Source organism: Plasmodium falciparum, assembly GCF_000002765.6.
Source record: "Plasmodium falciparum 3D7 genome assembly, chromosome: 12".
In the NCBI taxonomy this organism is placed as follows: Eukaryota; Apicomplexa; class Aconoidasida; order Haemosporida; family Plasmodiidae; genus Plasmodium; species Plasmodium falciparum.
Genome location: NC_037284.1, coordinates 655,001 through 672,500, shown reverse-complemented (window position 1 = coordinate 672,500; position 17,500 = coordinate 655,001). Strand labels below are relative to the sequence as shown.

Below are 17,500 nucleotides of genomic sequence, written 5' to 3'. Positions count from 1 at the left end.
TTCTGCCTAATATCTTGTGTATTTACATTAGAATAATTATTAGCATGCGTTTGTTGTTTCTCGATTTCGTTTTCGTTTTCTTTTTCGTTTTTATTAAATTGTTCGTTGCACTGTGTATATGTACCTGTTTGTATGTCCGTTTGGTAATTATGTTGATCATTTAATTGATGGTCATTGTTTTGTAAAATAAAAGAATGATCTTGAATATACTTTTTAAAAGTATCTATTAATGTTTGTATTTGTTTATAATCCAAGTGCACATTTTTAAGATGTCCTATAAATCCCGTACTCGTTTTTCCGTCCGTGGATATATTATTATTATTATTATTATTTACATGATTATTATTTGTTGTTGATGTGCTTCCTATGCTTTGAAAGGCTTTCTTGGGGTCATTAATATTAGGATTGTACACCTTCTTATGGATAGTATTATTTTTTATATTCGTCAGTAATGTTGATGTTGTGTCTGTGTTATTTTTCGGTACTGTAAAATTTAAGATAACATAAATATCATAAATAAATTCACATAAATCATCAAAAGACATGATAGATATTTTTTGTTGAATATCTTCAGTATTTACTAGATTTGATAATTTGGTAAGACATAAAGATTTAATATGATGTTTCCATAATTTAACAGATGCTTTATCTATATTTTTTTTATGACTAGGTATATTATTATTATTGTTGTTATGTTGTATATTATTATTATTATTTTCATTTTGTTGATTTTTCTTTTCAATCATTGCTTGTTCTTTTTTTTTTAATTTTTCTAATTTTATTCTTTTATTTTCTGCAATAATTCTTGGATCATTATTATAGGCTAAATCGACTAATTTAATAATTCTTAGATTTTCTGTTTTTGAGGCTTTTTTCTGAATTTTTTTATTTTCTCTTTCCATCCATCTTCGTTCTTCTCTACATTCAGCTTGTTCATAATCATATTCATTTTGATAAGAAAAATCTCTCCAATTATTAAAATTATACCAAAAGTCATAAAAATATTTTACTTCTTTTATATCCGTATTTTCATCACCTATATCAGGTACAGGTTTGATGGCTGACCATTTAGCATTTCTTTTAAATACAGGTCTTAAGAAATTATAAAAATTTTTTGCTTCTTCTAATTGAGTTAATGTTGGTATTCTTTCATCGAATGGTATGGAACTATCATATTGTTTTCTTAATATTTTATCTGAGAGGATGGTATATGAATCTTGTATTTTTAAAAAAATGTTTTTTTTTTCATCATTTGTTAATTTTTCGATATTATATTTTTCAATAAAATATAAGAAATCTTTTTCATTATTATTATTATTATTATTATTATTATTTGCATCGTTCATATAATTTTTTTTTTTTTTATTTTTTCCCTTTTTTTTTTCTTTTTCTTTTTCTTTTTCATTTAAATATGCAGTACCTTTATTTTTATCAGGATGAAATAATAAAATCAATTTTTTATAACACGATTTTATTGTTTCTAGATCATCTGTTTCTTCAACACCTAACACATCATATACATCAATATTTTGATCAATACATTTTTTTATTAAATTACTTCCTTTTTTAAATTGACCTTTTATATTATCAGCACCATTATTATTATTTTCTTTATTATCATAATCATCTTTATTCATTTCCTCATCTTTTTCATTAGCTTTTTTTCTTTTGTTTTCTTTATCATTACTAATGTTTTTATCATATATATTATTTTTGTTAATACTTTTTTCTAAATTTAACATATAATCTATTTTATCCTTATATAAAAATATCTCTTCGATATCTTCAACTCTTTTATTCTCCTTACTCTTTTTTATATTATCTCCTTCATTTAATAATAAAGGTACCTCATATTTAATATAAAACATAAAACCAGCATTCTCTACTTTTTTTTTCCTTATATTTACACAATGAATACATGACACATAAGGCAATACCTTCAATTCATTTAAATATTTTATTTCGTCTTTGTAAGGAATATCTTCTAGACATAATATATCCTTGCTCCTCTTTTTGGTTGCTTTATCTAACCATATTAAATTACATCCACTCATTTTTTTTTTTTTTTTTTTTCCTTTTTTAAAAGAAACAAATTTACAAAAATGAAGTTAAAATGAAAATAAAATAAAATAAAATAAAAGAAATAATTAATATAAACTATAAAATATAAAGTATATACATATATCTATTTTTTATATATATTAATAGTTGCCATTCCTTTTATTTTTTATTTTTTTTTTTTTTTTATTTATCACATATAATAAAATGTTCAATCATTTATAAGAAAAAAAAGAAAAAAAAAAAAAAAAAAAAAAAAAAAAAAAAAAAAAAAAAAGAATATTCTGTTTTGCCCGTCCTGTATTTTTTTTTTTTTTTTTTTTTTTTTTTTTTTTTCCCTCACATTTAATAAATCATTATGAACAATATATGGAAAAAATAAAATAAAATGAAGTTGTGTATATATGTAAATGTATATATATATATATATATATATATATATATATATATATATATTTTATAATGTATTTATTTTATTTTATTTTATTTTTTTGTCCTTTATGACTCTTTGTATGTATCATCCCACTTTTATATTTTTTTCTGTTGGTTCTTATATTTACATTATCCAAACATATAATATATTACAAAAAAAAAAAAAAAAAAAAATTTCAGGGGATACAAGAAAATGTTATTATCATATTAGATAATATAAATAGAATTTAAAGAAAAGTAAAAAAAATATAACACACTACACATAGTTACAACTTATTAATGGAGGGAGACACATCTTCAATTCATATTTTATATAAAAACATATATTTGATATAATAAAGAAATAAAATTTAAGAGGATAAAATATAATGAAAAAAAAATGTATATTCTTAACATAAATGTAAAAATAATAAATAAATAAATAAATATATATATATATATATATATATATATATAATATACATATGTAATCTTAGATTATATTATATAATAAAATGAAGTTACATAAAAACATATAATAATTATATATCATATTCGTTTTGTTTCTTAATAAAAGAAAAAAAAAAATTTCTATTTTGTATATATTATCTCGTTTTATGTTTTCCCACATTTATTTATTATCATCATCCTCTTTATAAATTATTCAAAGGAATATATATATATATATATATATATATATATAGATATATACAATATTTTAATAATAAAATAAATATTTTCCTATACATTTTTCTTTTTTTTCTCTTTCTTTCTTTCTTTCTTTCTTTATTTTTATAAAAAAAGATTGTTAAAAAAAAGAAAAAATTAGAGATTCTGAAATACAAAATATAAATTAATATTACAATAAAATAATATTACAATAAAATAATATTACAATAAAATAATAATACAATAAAATAAGATTACAATAAAATAAGATTACAATTTTGTATAATTTATTTTATAAAAATATTATATATAATATATATCATATAAATTAATTTTATATGTATATTTATTTAATGGGTTATCGTTCTTTTCTTTTTCTTTTTCTTTATCTTTTACTTTGTTTTTATAACGAATTAAAATAAAAAATCATATATTTTTTTATAACTTCATTTATTTTATTACTTCTTTTTGTTTATTATAATTTTCATATTATATATATAAAATATAATAATAAATGTGAAAACTTTAAAAGAAGGTGAATAAATAAATAAATATAAATATAAATTTATATAATATATAAATAAATATATATATATATATATATATATATATTTATATATATAATATATATATATATATGTATAAAGAAAAAAGAGGGTGATATAATAAATAATATACTTTTTATTATTAACGTTAATTCCATTTATTATAATTATTTTTATATTTTTTCTTTTCCCCCTTTCTTTTTTTTTTTTTTTTTATAATGAACTCATTTCCATTAATATATAAATAATATATATATATATATATTATAATTTTAATAAAACATAAAGATGAAAAAAAAAAAAGAGAACTAATATATATATATTTATACATACATATATATATATATATATATATATACTATTTATTATATTATATAAAGATAAAAAATAAAAATATATATTAAGAAAAAATATATTAATGGTATTTATTTATTATATAAAAATAAAAACTAAAAAATTATACATATATATTATATATATATATATATTCTTATTATTGTATTATATATATGTATACATACATATTATGCAATGTATATATTTTATATTTATAATTAATATTTCTTATATATGATTTATACATATATAGAGGTTAATTATAGGAAAAAAAAAAAAAAAAAAAATTCAAAGGAAAAAAAAAAAAATAAGATCATTTTTTTTATAAAAATAATACATTTTATATTCCATATACAAAAACAAAAATTTAAAAATATATTATTAAAAATAAAGAAAAATTTAAGAACATTCATATTTTTCTTCTTAATAAATAAATGTTATATCATTTTTTTGTATAACTCTTTATGTAAACAATTATATATATATATATATATATATATATATATAATGTATATTTAATAATATATATGCTAGTATACATATATATATATATATAGTAACATTATAACTAATAAATTATTCAAAAAAATTGCTGGTTATATTATATATGTATATTTAAAATAAATATTATCCTATATATATATATATATATATATATATTCACATATAATTTTTTTATTTTTTATTTCTTATAACTTTATAAAAAAGAAGAAAAAAGGGTTTACTTTTATTATAATAATATAAATATTATATATTATATATAAATATTATATATTATATATATATATTTTTATATATATATATATTCGCTTAAAATTTATTTTGAAAAAAAATATATGACTACCATTTTTTGAACAAAAGCATCCTCATGAATTTATATAAAAATTTGATGATATAAAATCAGGATGTTTTTAAAAAGTTCCTTTCTCATTTTTTTTTTTTAATAAATAAAAGTCCATTACCTTCAAAAGAATCAATAAAAATATGTGAAATATGTATATATATATATATATATGACCATATGTATATAAATTCTTTTTTCCTTTAAAGTGTGGAAATTTATTAATAAGAAATGTACACAAAATTATTTCCAATTTAATATATTTTATATAAATAATTTTACATAAGGGTGAAGTTATATTTGAAAAAACTTATATAGAAACATGTTCAATAAATTAACATGGTCGTTTTTTTTAAATAATATGAATAAATAAAAGTACATACATAATGTATTATATATATATATATATATATAGTAATAATTAAATTATTTTATTTTTATATAATGATTTTTTTTTTTTTTTTTCTCCTTATTTTGCAGGAGTACCATTTTTTAAAAATACAATTAATATTTTTTTTTTTTTCTTATAGAAACAACAAAATTGAAAATACTTTTTAAGTAATCGAAACGTAATTTTTAATTTTATTATATTATTTATTTATATACTATATAATCTCTTATTCATGTTATAACAATATTATTACCATTTTCTTTATTTTATTATTATTTATTTTTTTTTTTTTTTGGGCTACTCCGGGAATCGAACCCGGGACGTCTTGCACCCGAAGCAAGAATCATACCACTAGATCAAGTAGCCTAATGCAATTTTTCCAAAAAATTGGATAAACTATTAATAATACTAATTAAGAAAAATGACAAATAAAAAATAAAACAAATAAAATATATAAATATATTTATATATATATATATTTATATATATTTTTCCTTCGAATTTGTATTAACACAGTTATATCTTCTATATCATAGGATATAATGTAATATTCTTATATTTATTTATCACAAGTCATTGTAAAAAAAAAAAAAAAAAATTAAAAGGAAAAGGAAAAAAAAAAAAAAAAAAAGGAAAATAATAAATATTCATTATATATAAAAAATATATATTTTTAATATATAATAAATAAAAAAAAAAAAAAAAAAAAAAAAATAATATATGAATATATTATATATATATATATATATATGTTTGTGAAAACTTGATAATATGGTGATAAGACGAGCATTTATATTTATATTTACATTTACATTTATATTTACATTTACATTTATATTTACATTTATATTTACATCTATATTTACATTTATATTTACATTTACATCTATATTTACATTTACATTTACATTTATATTTATATTTATATTTACATTTACATTTACATTATAATCGTATTAACTTACAATCATTCCACCAAATTGTTTGCCCCGTGGGATCGACATAAGGCAATGATTGCTAAGGAGTGTTTATCAGATCTGAAGAAAGATAAATGAGTATTTATTCCTATACCCGATATTTCACATATGTTTGTATATTTGGAACAATTTAAGAAATTATTTCTGGTTGCTTGAAAATTTGTATGAAATTCTAAAGAGAATCCGAATACTAGAGTATTATTTTGAGGACATGAAAAATTAAGATATCCATCAGATTTATATTTATCTGATATAACATCACCTAAATTTTTGGTTTTACTATATGTTTGTAAATATTCTAAACCATTAGTTGTTTTATCAACACATGCAAGATATATCATACTTTGTTTAAATTTATGATTTTGTAAAACAGCTTCACAAGAATTTTGTCCTGTACGACATGGATATATATCTATTTTATTTGCTGATGATGATCCTATTCCTTTCATTAATGCGAATCCAAAAAGTATTACTAATTCACCTGGACAGCTAGCTGATATTTTAGGTGCTTCTCCTTGTTGTACTACTTGAGTGATAAAATCGAAAGGTTTATTTGTACATAAAGCAAATATACGAATATCAGAATAATTTTTTTCAAATCCATTACCACTACATGATTCCTTCATGGGTTCACAAAGAGTAATACCGTTTGTACTACTTAAATATTTATTTTTATAAAAATTTAAATTTATGGAAAATCCCATTAATATCGTTGTTCCTATAGGACATGTTAATAAACCAGGTGGTGGACCAGCATATAATTTTTGTGTACATTTTTCTAGATATTCACCAACGGATATAATATTATGATTATATTTTTCTTGACCAAATAATTGTAATCCATATGTTAATCCATAAAATATTAAAGCATCTTTATATGCTTGTATCATATCATTATCATCCATAAAAAAACTGAATGGTAATAATTTTGTTCTTATAGGCATAGAATTAGTATTAATTGAATGTACCCATTTTTCAAAAAAGCTTGTATTATTTACATTTAATCCAGGATTCCCACCTAATATAGCTATATGTTTTGATATTCTAAATTTATTTAATATCTTTTGTGCTTCTTTTTGAAAAGCGCTTGATAATCCCATCTTATGAAAATATATATTAAAAAACGTTTTTACATTTATATTATTTTCTTTCATTTTATTATATTCTTCTTTATTAATATTAATTTTGATGATTATCTTACCACCTAAATATATTTCATATGCAACATGTGTACCATGTAATTTAAAAAATAACATCCACTTGTTTACATTTTCTTCACATTCTGGACTATTCAATTTATTAATATAATATTCATAACTACATTTACTATCTTCTCTTAACCCATCAAAATATTTTGGTAATTTACTTAACGCATTTTTAAAATTCTCACTAAATTTATAACTTGTTGTTGTTATTGGTATACCTGTATAATATCTTAAGCAATATATTTTCATCAAAAATATTACATTGTTTTGTACTTTTAATTTTTTTAAAGCATTCTTAAATTCGGCAGATGCAGAAAAGGAATATGGGAAACTAGAGGGAGTACTAACCTTTACGTCTGATAATAATTCTAATTTGTATTGTTCCAAATTTCGAATTTCTTCAACATTTTTCGATTGACTACAGGAGTGTTCTGGTATAACCCATGGCTTCATCGACTCATTAGTTGTTTGAATCTTACTCTTTCTTTCCTTTGAACGTTTATCACCATCAGCATGATTATCATAATTATCGTCATTATGGTCTTCATCATTTTTATGATATTCATCATTTTTATGATATTCATCATTTTTATGATTATCACTATTCATATGATTATCATCATTTTTATGAATATCATCATTCATATGATTATCATCATTTTTATGATTATCATAACTATTTAAACTTATTTCTTTTAAATTTATTTGCAATACAGGTCCCCTGAAACCAGGGTCCACGTTCAATGTAGGATCTCCTTCAGGATTACCCATAATTATGTCATATCCTAAACCTAAATACTTAAGAGACAAATAGTTATTCTTTTTATCATTATAAACTTCTTTTAAGTTTTCTTTTCTTTTCTCTTTTGTTATAATATCATCTACATCATTTTCATTTTTTTCTTTAATAATAGTATCATCATCACTTTTTAATAACATACTATAGTGTGTTTTATTTATAGGTAATGCATCCCTTAAATTAAAATCCTTATAATAGTTCCTGTCATACATTCTTCTTCTTATGCCCCTTCCTTTATTCATATGACCATTTATATTTTTATTACATGTGTCACAATCTGGACTATAATCTCCTTGTTTTAAAACATTAATCAGATCTGAATCATTTATATTATAATTGTCATTGTTATAATTTTCTTTTTTTTTTCTATTATAACTTTTTTTCTTTCCTTTTTTTTCTTTATCCATATTCATATATTTTATAAAATTTAAACTCTTAATACTATCCTCCCCATTACTATGATATGTTCTATTTTTATTATCCTCTTCCTTATGGTTTCGATTAATTCCTTCCTCATATTCATCAATATCTTTATTTTTTATTGGATACTCTATTTCAATAAATTTATCATTCTCAAAGTAATTTTCACCTGAACTGTTCAGGTCGTTTTCTTCAATAAATTTCGAATTCCTTTTATTTTTATTATTTTCTTTATTTTCTGGAAAAGTATTATCTAGAAATTTTTTTTTTTCATTTTCTTTATTCATATAAAATGAATGATTCTTAATTTTTTTATTTTTTACATGTTCCTCTTTTATTATATCTTTCGTTGTATCCAATTCGTTAGATAGTATTTCATTTTGTCCTAACATATCATTATGTATCTCATTCATATGTTCATTTATAATAGCAAAATTTGTGCCATGCGTTCCCTTATACTTTTCTTCATTAATTTTATTATTTTTTTTTTGAGGAAAAAAATCTGATTCATATTTATTATCATATAAAGAATTATCTAATAAACTGTAACTATAACTATAACTATAATTATTTTTAAATATATTATTTATTTTATTAGAATGATTCTCTATATTGTTACTGTTTTTTTTTTTTAAAATATGGAAGGGGCTAGGCTCTTCCAGGTTATTTATGCTATCTTTTTCATCATTGACCAAATTATTATTTATTTCCTTACATTTTATATTAATTACAATTAAATGCACAAAGAAGAATATGTACGAAAGATGATATTTGAGGAGTATATTCATTAATAATAATGCATTTATATAAATATATATGGATACGTGTTTAATTAAATAATATGTTACATACAAATAAAATTTTTTTTTTTTTTTTTTTTTTGAAATCTCTTATCCTGGATAGAATTGTTATAAATTTTAGATCATCATAAATATAAAATGAAATTTTATATTGCTCGTTAATATATTCTATATGTAATTATTTTTTCTAATATAGATTAATAAAAAAATAAAATAAATAAATAAATGAAAAAAGAATGTTAGACAACCTATTTAATGGCAAAATTAATATATTATAACTTTAAATATTAATTAGACAAAAAGGAAAATATTTCACATATATATATATATATATATATATATATATATATATATATATGTATGTATGTATATATGTATATTTATACTGATTTATTTATATGTCTTATGACAATTTTAGAATGTGATAGCTAAACGGGGGACATGACAAAACATTATTACGTTTCATTAGTGCTACTTATATTAATATTATTGGTTAATGAATTATATTTATTAAATGTATAAATATATAACATATATTCAGGGTTTTATACTTTTCATCTTATTTCTAAACTTATAGGAAAAGCAAGAAAAAAAAAAAAAAAAAAAAAATTATAATACATTAATTAAAGGTAGAAATTTCTTGTTTTTAACTTTAAATATGTTTATACTTATTATGTGTATTTACATTTTATATATATAATTTATACAAAATGTTAAAGTTTTAAAGTGAGCTAACTTTGTAGAAATTGTAAACATAAAAACATAAACATAAATATATTATATATATATATATATATATATATATATATATATATATATATATACCATTCTTTTGAATAGATCTAGAAATATACATATATATATATAACTATATATTCATACATATGTTCTATTCATATAAATGGTAACTGTATCATAACAATATTTTTTATTTAAAAAATTAGGGCTTGAACCGTAATAATATATTTTACATTAACAAGGAACTTATTTTCCTTTTTGTTTGTATTACATGGAAAATGATATATAAATGTTAAAATTTCTTTTCGGTAAATTACTTTGTGATATTCTTTTAATAAAACAACAATATTTTTAGGAGAGACAAAAAAAAAAAAAAATAAATAAATAAATACACATATATGCAACTGTTTTTTTCTTTTGAAATATTTTCCAAATAAAACAGGTAAAAATAAAAATATATATATATATATATATATATATATATTTATTTATTTATTTTGATTCATTAATCTGAATGATAATATTATAGTTACACCTCTTATGTGATTAATATATAATAATTATACCTTTTTTTTTTTTTTTTTTTTTTTTTTTTTATTTTTCTTATAAACAAATCCAAAATGAAAAAGGATAAAATACATGTTAATAAGTGTTATCAGTATGTTTTAAATAATTAAACATGTGTATAAAATACGTTACAAAATTTCATGAAGCAACATTAAATGTTTATATTATTTTTTATTCTTTCCTTGTTCATTATTGTAATAGTCACATATTAAGGATGATACCTCTTTAAAAATTTGACTTTTTTAATCGTTCATAAGTTTAAATTAAAAATAATGTATAATGTTAATATTTGAGCAAATAAAATGAGAACAATTTAAGACACCCATTTTTATAAATCAAAAAATATATATATATATATATATATATATATATGTATGTGTGTATATATTAATCACCTTTCATATTATTTAAATAATATGTACACACATTTAAAAAATTATATATGTGGCTGTTTTATTACATTAAAATTATTTATTTTTATTTGGTTTTTTTTTTTTTTTTTTTTTTTTTTTGAGGGGTAATATTATTCTGATGATCATACATATTATTAATATATATCCTTAGTCTCTAAGCAAATAACACCAAATCATATATAGCACACAAATTCTTTATTATTATCAACAACAATGATTCTCTTTTTTTTTTTTTTTTTTTTTTTTTCGCTTTATTTATGCATGCAAATAAGTTGATATTCCTGAACATTTTAAAATAAAATATGAACAGGTCATAATAAAAAATAAAAAATAAAAAATATATAAATAAAACCAAATGAAATATATTTCATTATATCTCAAAATTTTGGTTCAACATAAATATAAAAAAAAATATATATTATTAATAGCAAGATACATGAACAGTTCATAAGAGAACTTAAAAAATGTCCTGTAATATACACCTGCATGTAATAAACAAAATAATCCTGGTAGCTACACAAGAACATGTTTATGAACACTCAGCCAATCTTTTATTAATTGTCTTAAAACAGTGAACTCATGCATATTTAAAACAATGGCAACATTTATTAATTAATTATATTTTTGCATTTTATTTTATTTTTTTAAAAATCTCTTTACACAATTAAAAAAATAAATAAAAATAAAATTGAATTAAATTAATTAAAATAAAAAAATATATATACATATATATATATAATAATAATAATAATTTCCTTAATTTTAATTCGTAAAGAACATAATGACATAAATATATATTTAATTTAGAAAATAATTATTTCCTTACATTTATAAGATATATTATATTTTTTAAACATTGTCTTTTTTTCTTTTTTTTTTTTTTGTCATTCTCCTTATTATATATACCTTTTGGTTTTTTTTTTTTTTTTTTTTTCTTCTTCTTTTGAATAAATCGAATTAATATAGAACGTATTACGTTTGTTTGTTTGTTTTTTGATTTTTCATTTTTTCTTATTTCTGTTATATATACTCTTTTTGGTTAAAATGAATGCCTTAAGAAGATTACCAGTTATTTGCTCTTTCTTAGTATTTCTTGTCTTTTCCAATGTTTTATGTTTCAGAGGAAACAACGGACACAATTCTTCATCATCTCTCTATAATGGAAGCCAATTTATTGAACAATTAAATAACAGTTTTACTTCAGCTTTTCTTGAATCACAATCAATGAATAAGATTGGTGATGATTTAGCAGAGACCATATCAAATGAACTTGTCAGTGTTTTACAAAAAAATTCACCAACCTTTTTAGAATCAAGCTTTGATATCAAATCAGAAGTAAAAAAACACGCAAAATCTATGTTAAAGGAATTAATCAAAGTAGGATTGCCATCATTCGAAAATCTCGTAGCTGAAAATGTTAAACCACCAAAAGTCGACCCAGCAACATATGGTATAATAGTACCAGTATTAACATCTTTATTTAATAAGGTAGAAACAGCTGTAGGTGCGAAAGTTTCTGATGAGATATGGAATTACAATTCACCAGACGTCTCAGAAAGTGAAGAAAGTTTATCAGATGATTTTTTCGATTAAAAATCACACGAAAACAAAACAAAAAAAAAAAAAAAAAAAAAAACAATAACATAAAATGAAATCAAAATATGAGATAAAAAATAAAACTACATGGAGAGAATTATAATTTTGAAAATAATAAGGAATAATCATTTCTTAAAATTATGAAAATTGTTGTTATGAACTAACATTTAAGAATATAGTTAGTACACATATAAATTCATGTATATATGTGTGTGCTAATTTGGCACACTACAATTATATTATGATATATATATATATATATATATTTATTTATTTTACACAATATGATTCTTTTTTGTTTATTTATTTTTTGTTGTTTGGAGATGTACATATTTTACACTTTTTTTTCATATGTCATGATATATATATATATATATATATATATATATATTTTTTTTTTTTTTTTTTTTTTTTTCGATTTTTAGTTTAATAATAGAAAATAGTATATAATTCACACCTTAATTATGTTGCATTAATCATTATATTAATATATATTTTATTTTATTTTACTATTTTGTATTTTTCACGAATTGATGAACATTAAATGATTATGTTATAAATGACACTATAAAAAAATTAAAAACAATGAAGTCAGTATTCATTATTAAAAAAATTTAATTGATTACCTTTTTTTTTAGAAAATATAAGAAATAATTAATAATGTCTATTTTGTTATAATAATTTTAGACAACGATTATTTTTATTATTTAACTAATTATATGTTATTATAAAAAAGGAAAAAATATATATATCTACGCAAATGAAAATGTAGATAAGAATATTGAACAATACAAAAAAGTGTATACATATCAACATAGAAGATATATATAAATATATATATATATATATATATATTATGTTGTGTTATTTTATTTAATATTTATTTATTAATTTTCTTTTTTTCTTTTTTAAGAAAATTATAAGTAATTTACCTGATAAGGAAAGGGAAAAAAAAAAACCAAAAAAAAAATCAGCTATTCAAATATATACGTAATTACACATGAAAAAAAAAAGAAAAAAAAAAAAGAAAAAAAAAAAAAAGAAAAGAAAATGAATAAGATAAAATAAAATAAAATAAAATATGTAAAGTAAAAATAATAGATCAACCTATATACATATATATATATATATATATATATATATATATATATATATATTTTTTTTTTTTTTTTTTTTTTTTTTTTTCATGTGTAATTACGTATATATTTGAATAGCTGATTTTTTTTGTATTTTTAAATTTCCGTAATTTTTAAGCATACATACCAAAAAAAAAATACTACGAATGAAAAATATAATGTATGTATTCATTTATGAAAATAATTTATTTTTATAGAAAAAAATAAAAAAAATATTATACATGGACTAAAATATGAACTTGATTTTATTTTTCTTATGTAGATTAATATATAAGGATGAATATTTTTTTTAAGCATTGAAAATGTATTTTTTTAGACAAAAATAAAATAAAATAAAATATTAAAAGAAAGTATTTTTATATGTTCACATATATATAATATATATTATATATATTTCTTATATATTAAGAAACAAACAAAAAAAAAAAAATAAAAAAAAATAAAAAAAAAAAAAAGCTTGAATAATCAATAGTACACACATATAAATATATATATATATATATATATATATATATTTTTTTTATATTTTCATATATTTCCTTTTTTGAGTGTGAATAATAATTATTATCCAATATTATTTTTTACATTGACAAAATGAAGTATCCCAACTTTTTTATTTTAAAAGTTTTTTATTTCCTTTTCTTTTATTTGAGCTTTGAAGATATTTATTACCATTGTATTAACATAGGAAAACCTCAGGTTAACACAAATGGAAAAAATGTCAACTCCAATGAAAAGGCTAATAATTTATCTACTGAATGGAGTAATAGAGGATTTAATTTTATGGATTTATTAAAAAATGGATATTTACAGAGTCATGGGAATTTAGAAGAAGTGAAAGATGAATTAGCTAATGAATTGGCTAATAAAATACAGAATAAAATTGGTGAATATTTGAAAGATGAAAAAAATTTGAGTGTTCTTCAACATCTCCAACTTGAAGATTTAGACGATTTAAAACATTATGTTAAGGATGTGTCAGAATATATAGGAGCAAAAGCAGGTGATTTATTAGATGAAAATTTAGAAAGCACTCTCAAGCCTCTTTTAGAAAGGAAATCCTTTGAGACATTTGAACAAGCTTTACATAATAAAAGTACAGATAATTTTGTACCTTTCGAAGAAAATAACAAATCCGGAAATGCTAATGAAGAAACGGAAAATTTTGTGGATGAATTAGTTGAGGATTATGAAAAGACAAAAAATCCAGATTTAGATGAACAGACAAAGGATATAAAAACACACAGTGATAGTGATTAAAAAAAAATATATATATATATAAAAAAAAAAAAAAAAAAAAAAAAAAAAAAAAAAAAATATAAAAAAATATAAAAAAATATAAAAATATATTACATTAAAATATAACATATAATATAATTACACATATACAAATCATTATAAGAAGTAGATGTATTTTTTTCAATTTACAAATATGTAAATTTATATTACACATTTGAAAAGCTTAATATAAATATCAGAGATCAATTTAATGATCCAATAATATTTTTCATGACTCATATAGACGGTATAGTATGAAAAATATTATAATTTTATTTTACAACTTTGAACATATAAAATTTATATATACATATACATATATATATATATATATATATATATATATATATATATATATTTATATTTTTTTTTTTTTTTTTCTTTTTCCTATGATTATATATGAAAATGTACAAATATATATATATATATATATATATATATATTTTTACATACATATAAATCACTATCACATACGTGAAAAATAGATATATAAGGAAAACACAAAAATGACTTAGTAATACATACATTTAATTATATATACGTTTAATTCTTTAAAGGAAATCTTTTAAAATAATTATTCACATATTATTTTAAAAACATATAGTGTTTTTTTCTTTTATTAAAAGATAAAAAAATGAAAGAAGACAACAAAAAAAAAAAAAAAAAAATTGAAAATTCATGTCAGTTCATATTGAAAAAAAAAAAAAAAAAAAAAAAAAAAAAAAAAATTAATATGAAAGAAAATGGTACATATATATATATATATATATATATATATATATATATATATATATATATATATATACATATATACATATACATATATATTTATATACATATAACATATTCTTATACATATGCGTGCCGTTTTTTGGTACGAAGAACTCAACTCATTAACTTTAGGGTATTAAAAATATATTTGAGAGCTGTTTGAACAGATATAGTAATTAAAATTTTATATAAATTGTAGAATGGTAAACACTTAAAAATAGAATGGTTTACTACAATAGATGATATATTATAAAAAAAGAAATAGCATATAAAATATATTTTGTTGTGTATTTCTTTTTTTTCTTCTAAGCATTTAAGTGATCCAAAAATAGGTGCTAGAAAAAAGATATATAGAAAATAGATTTTGAGTATAAAAGATGGGAATATAAGTAAAACTAATTGCGGCATATATATTAAGATATTAATACATATTTTAATATATAAAGGTAATTTAACACTTTCAACAACATTTTCTGTTATTATAGATTTTAGACAAGTAAAACTGAATTTGACTGTTTCATTCATTTTAAGTTTCTCTTTAAAAATTTTTGATAATTTGATTAATAAATTACTTCTTTCTAAATATTCTTTTTTATTATTATTATTATTATTATTTTGTTTTTCTTCTTCTTTTTTTTCATTTTCTAATCTAACATTAAATAAGAAATATAATAAGAAATCGACGGTTGTTACTAATACATTTTTTAATAATCTTACCAAGATGGAAGATTTATATTTTTTTAAAAACATAAACTCATGTAATTTTTCACTCAAATTTATAGTAATAACAAACAATGTAAAATATTCAAATAGGAAAGGTATTTTTACAAATTTATGAAAAAAAAAAGCTGTTTTTAAAAATTTCAATATATTAATAAATAACCAATATTCTAATAATATAGGCACATCATATGAAAGTATATTTCCTTCTTCATCATTTAAAAATGATACAGATGATGCACAACTAAATCTTTCATTTCCAATTTGATTATATTGACTTGAAGATAATTCAGATTTGTTTTCTCTTTTTGATTTATATCGAAATCTTAAATTAAAACTTTCAAGTCCAAATAAAGTAGAATATTTTTTTTTAATAAAAGAAAAATTACTTATACAATAATTATTTTTTTCATCCATAGCTTTCTTATTATTTTGATTAATATCATTAATATGTATATGATTTATATGAACATTTTTATTTATATCTTTATAACAAATTTTATTTTCACCCTTAGCTTGCTCTTCAATGTATTCTTCAACATAATCTTCTACACCATCATCCATTTGGTCATTTAATAGATGTTCGTTTTTTTCATCTTTATAATCCACAGGATGGTCACATTCTTCTTCTGTAGAACTATCATAAATTTCATCAACTTGATCTATATTATGGTGATTTATTTCTTGTGAATGACCTTCTCCCTCTTGCACATTATTTTTACATGCTCCCTCTTGTACATTATTTTTACATGCTCCCTCTTGTACATCATTTTTACATGCTCCCTCTTGTACATCATTTTTACATGCTCCCTCTTGTACATCATTTTCA

The 17,500-nt window shown here is 18.9% G+C and overlaps 5 protein-coding genes and 1 non-coding gene across 6 annotated transcripts in view; 2 read left to right on the top strand and 4 right to left on the bottom strand.

The window, feature by feature from the left end:
* The window catches only part of PF3D7_1216900 (DNA-binding chaperone, putative), a gene marked incomplete at both ends in the record, with an annotated part of 2,820 nt that extends 766 nt beyond the window's left edge, over positions 1-2,054 (bottom strand). The window contains one exon of the mRNA XM_001350535.1: positions 1-2,054. This exon is cut by the window's left edge and continues 766 nt beyond it. Coding sequence (XP_001350571.1) covers positions 1-2,054 — 2,054 coding nt within the window.
* Positions 2,055-5,545: 3,491 nt separating this feature from the next.
* PF3D7_1216800 lies at positions 5,546-5,617 on the bottom strand. Its single transcript has one exon. It is a non-coding gene; the product is annotated as a tRNA-Pro (tRNA).
* A 601-nt stretch (positions 5,618-6,218) lies between these two features.
* On the bottom strand, positions 6,219-9,440 carry PF3D7_1216700 (perforin-like protein 2; the record flags this gene model as incomplete). The annotated part of the gene is made up of 1 exon (XM_001350534.1): positions 6,219-9,440. The coding sequence occupies one exon, from the start codon at positions 9,438-9,440 to the stop codon at positions 6,219-6,221; it is 3,222 nt and encodes a 1,073-aa protein (XP_001350570.1).
* A 2,774-nt stretch (positions 9,441-12,214) lies between these two features.
* Positions 12,215-12,763, top strand: PF3D7_1216600 (cell traversal protein for ookinetes and sporozoites; the record flags this gene model as incomplete). The annotated part of the gene is made up of 1 exon (XM_001350533.1): positions 12,215-12,763. The coding sequence occupies one exon, from the start codon at positions 12,215-12,217 to the stop codon at positions 12,761-12,763; it is 549 nt and encodes a 182-aa protein (XP_001350569.1).
* Positions 12,764-14,496: 1,733 nt separating this feature from the next.
* PF3D7_1216500 (male development gene 1) lies at positions 14,497-15,162 on the top strand (the record flags this gene model as incomplete). Its single annotated transcript, XM_001350532.1, has 1 exon — positions 14,497-15,162. One exon carries the CDS (start codon positions 14,497-14,499, stop codon positions 15,160-15,162), a length of 666 nt encoding a protein of 221 aa, XP_001350568.1.
* A 903-nt stretch (positions 15,163-16,065) lies between these two features.
* Positions 16,066-17,500, bottom strand: part of PF3D7_1216400 (conserved Plasmodium membrane protein, unknown function) — a gene marked incomplete at both ends in the record, with an annotated part of 2,766 nt that continues 1,331 nt past the window's right edge. Inside the window, one exon of the mRNA XM_001350531.2 lies at positions 16,066-17,500. This exon is cut by the window's right edge and continues 1,331 nt beyond it. Within this exon, the coding sequence (XP_001350567.2) occupies positions 16,066-17,500 (1,435 nt within the window).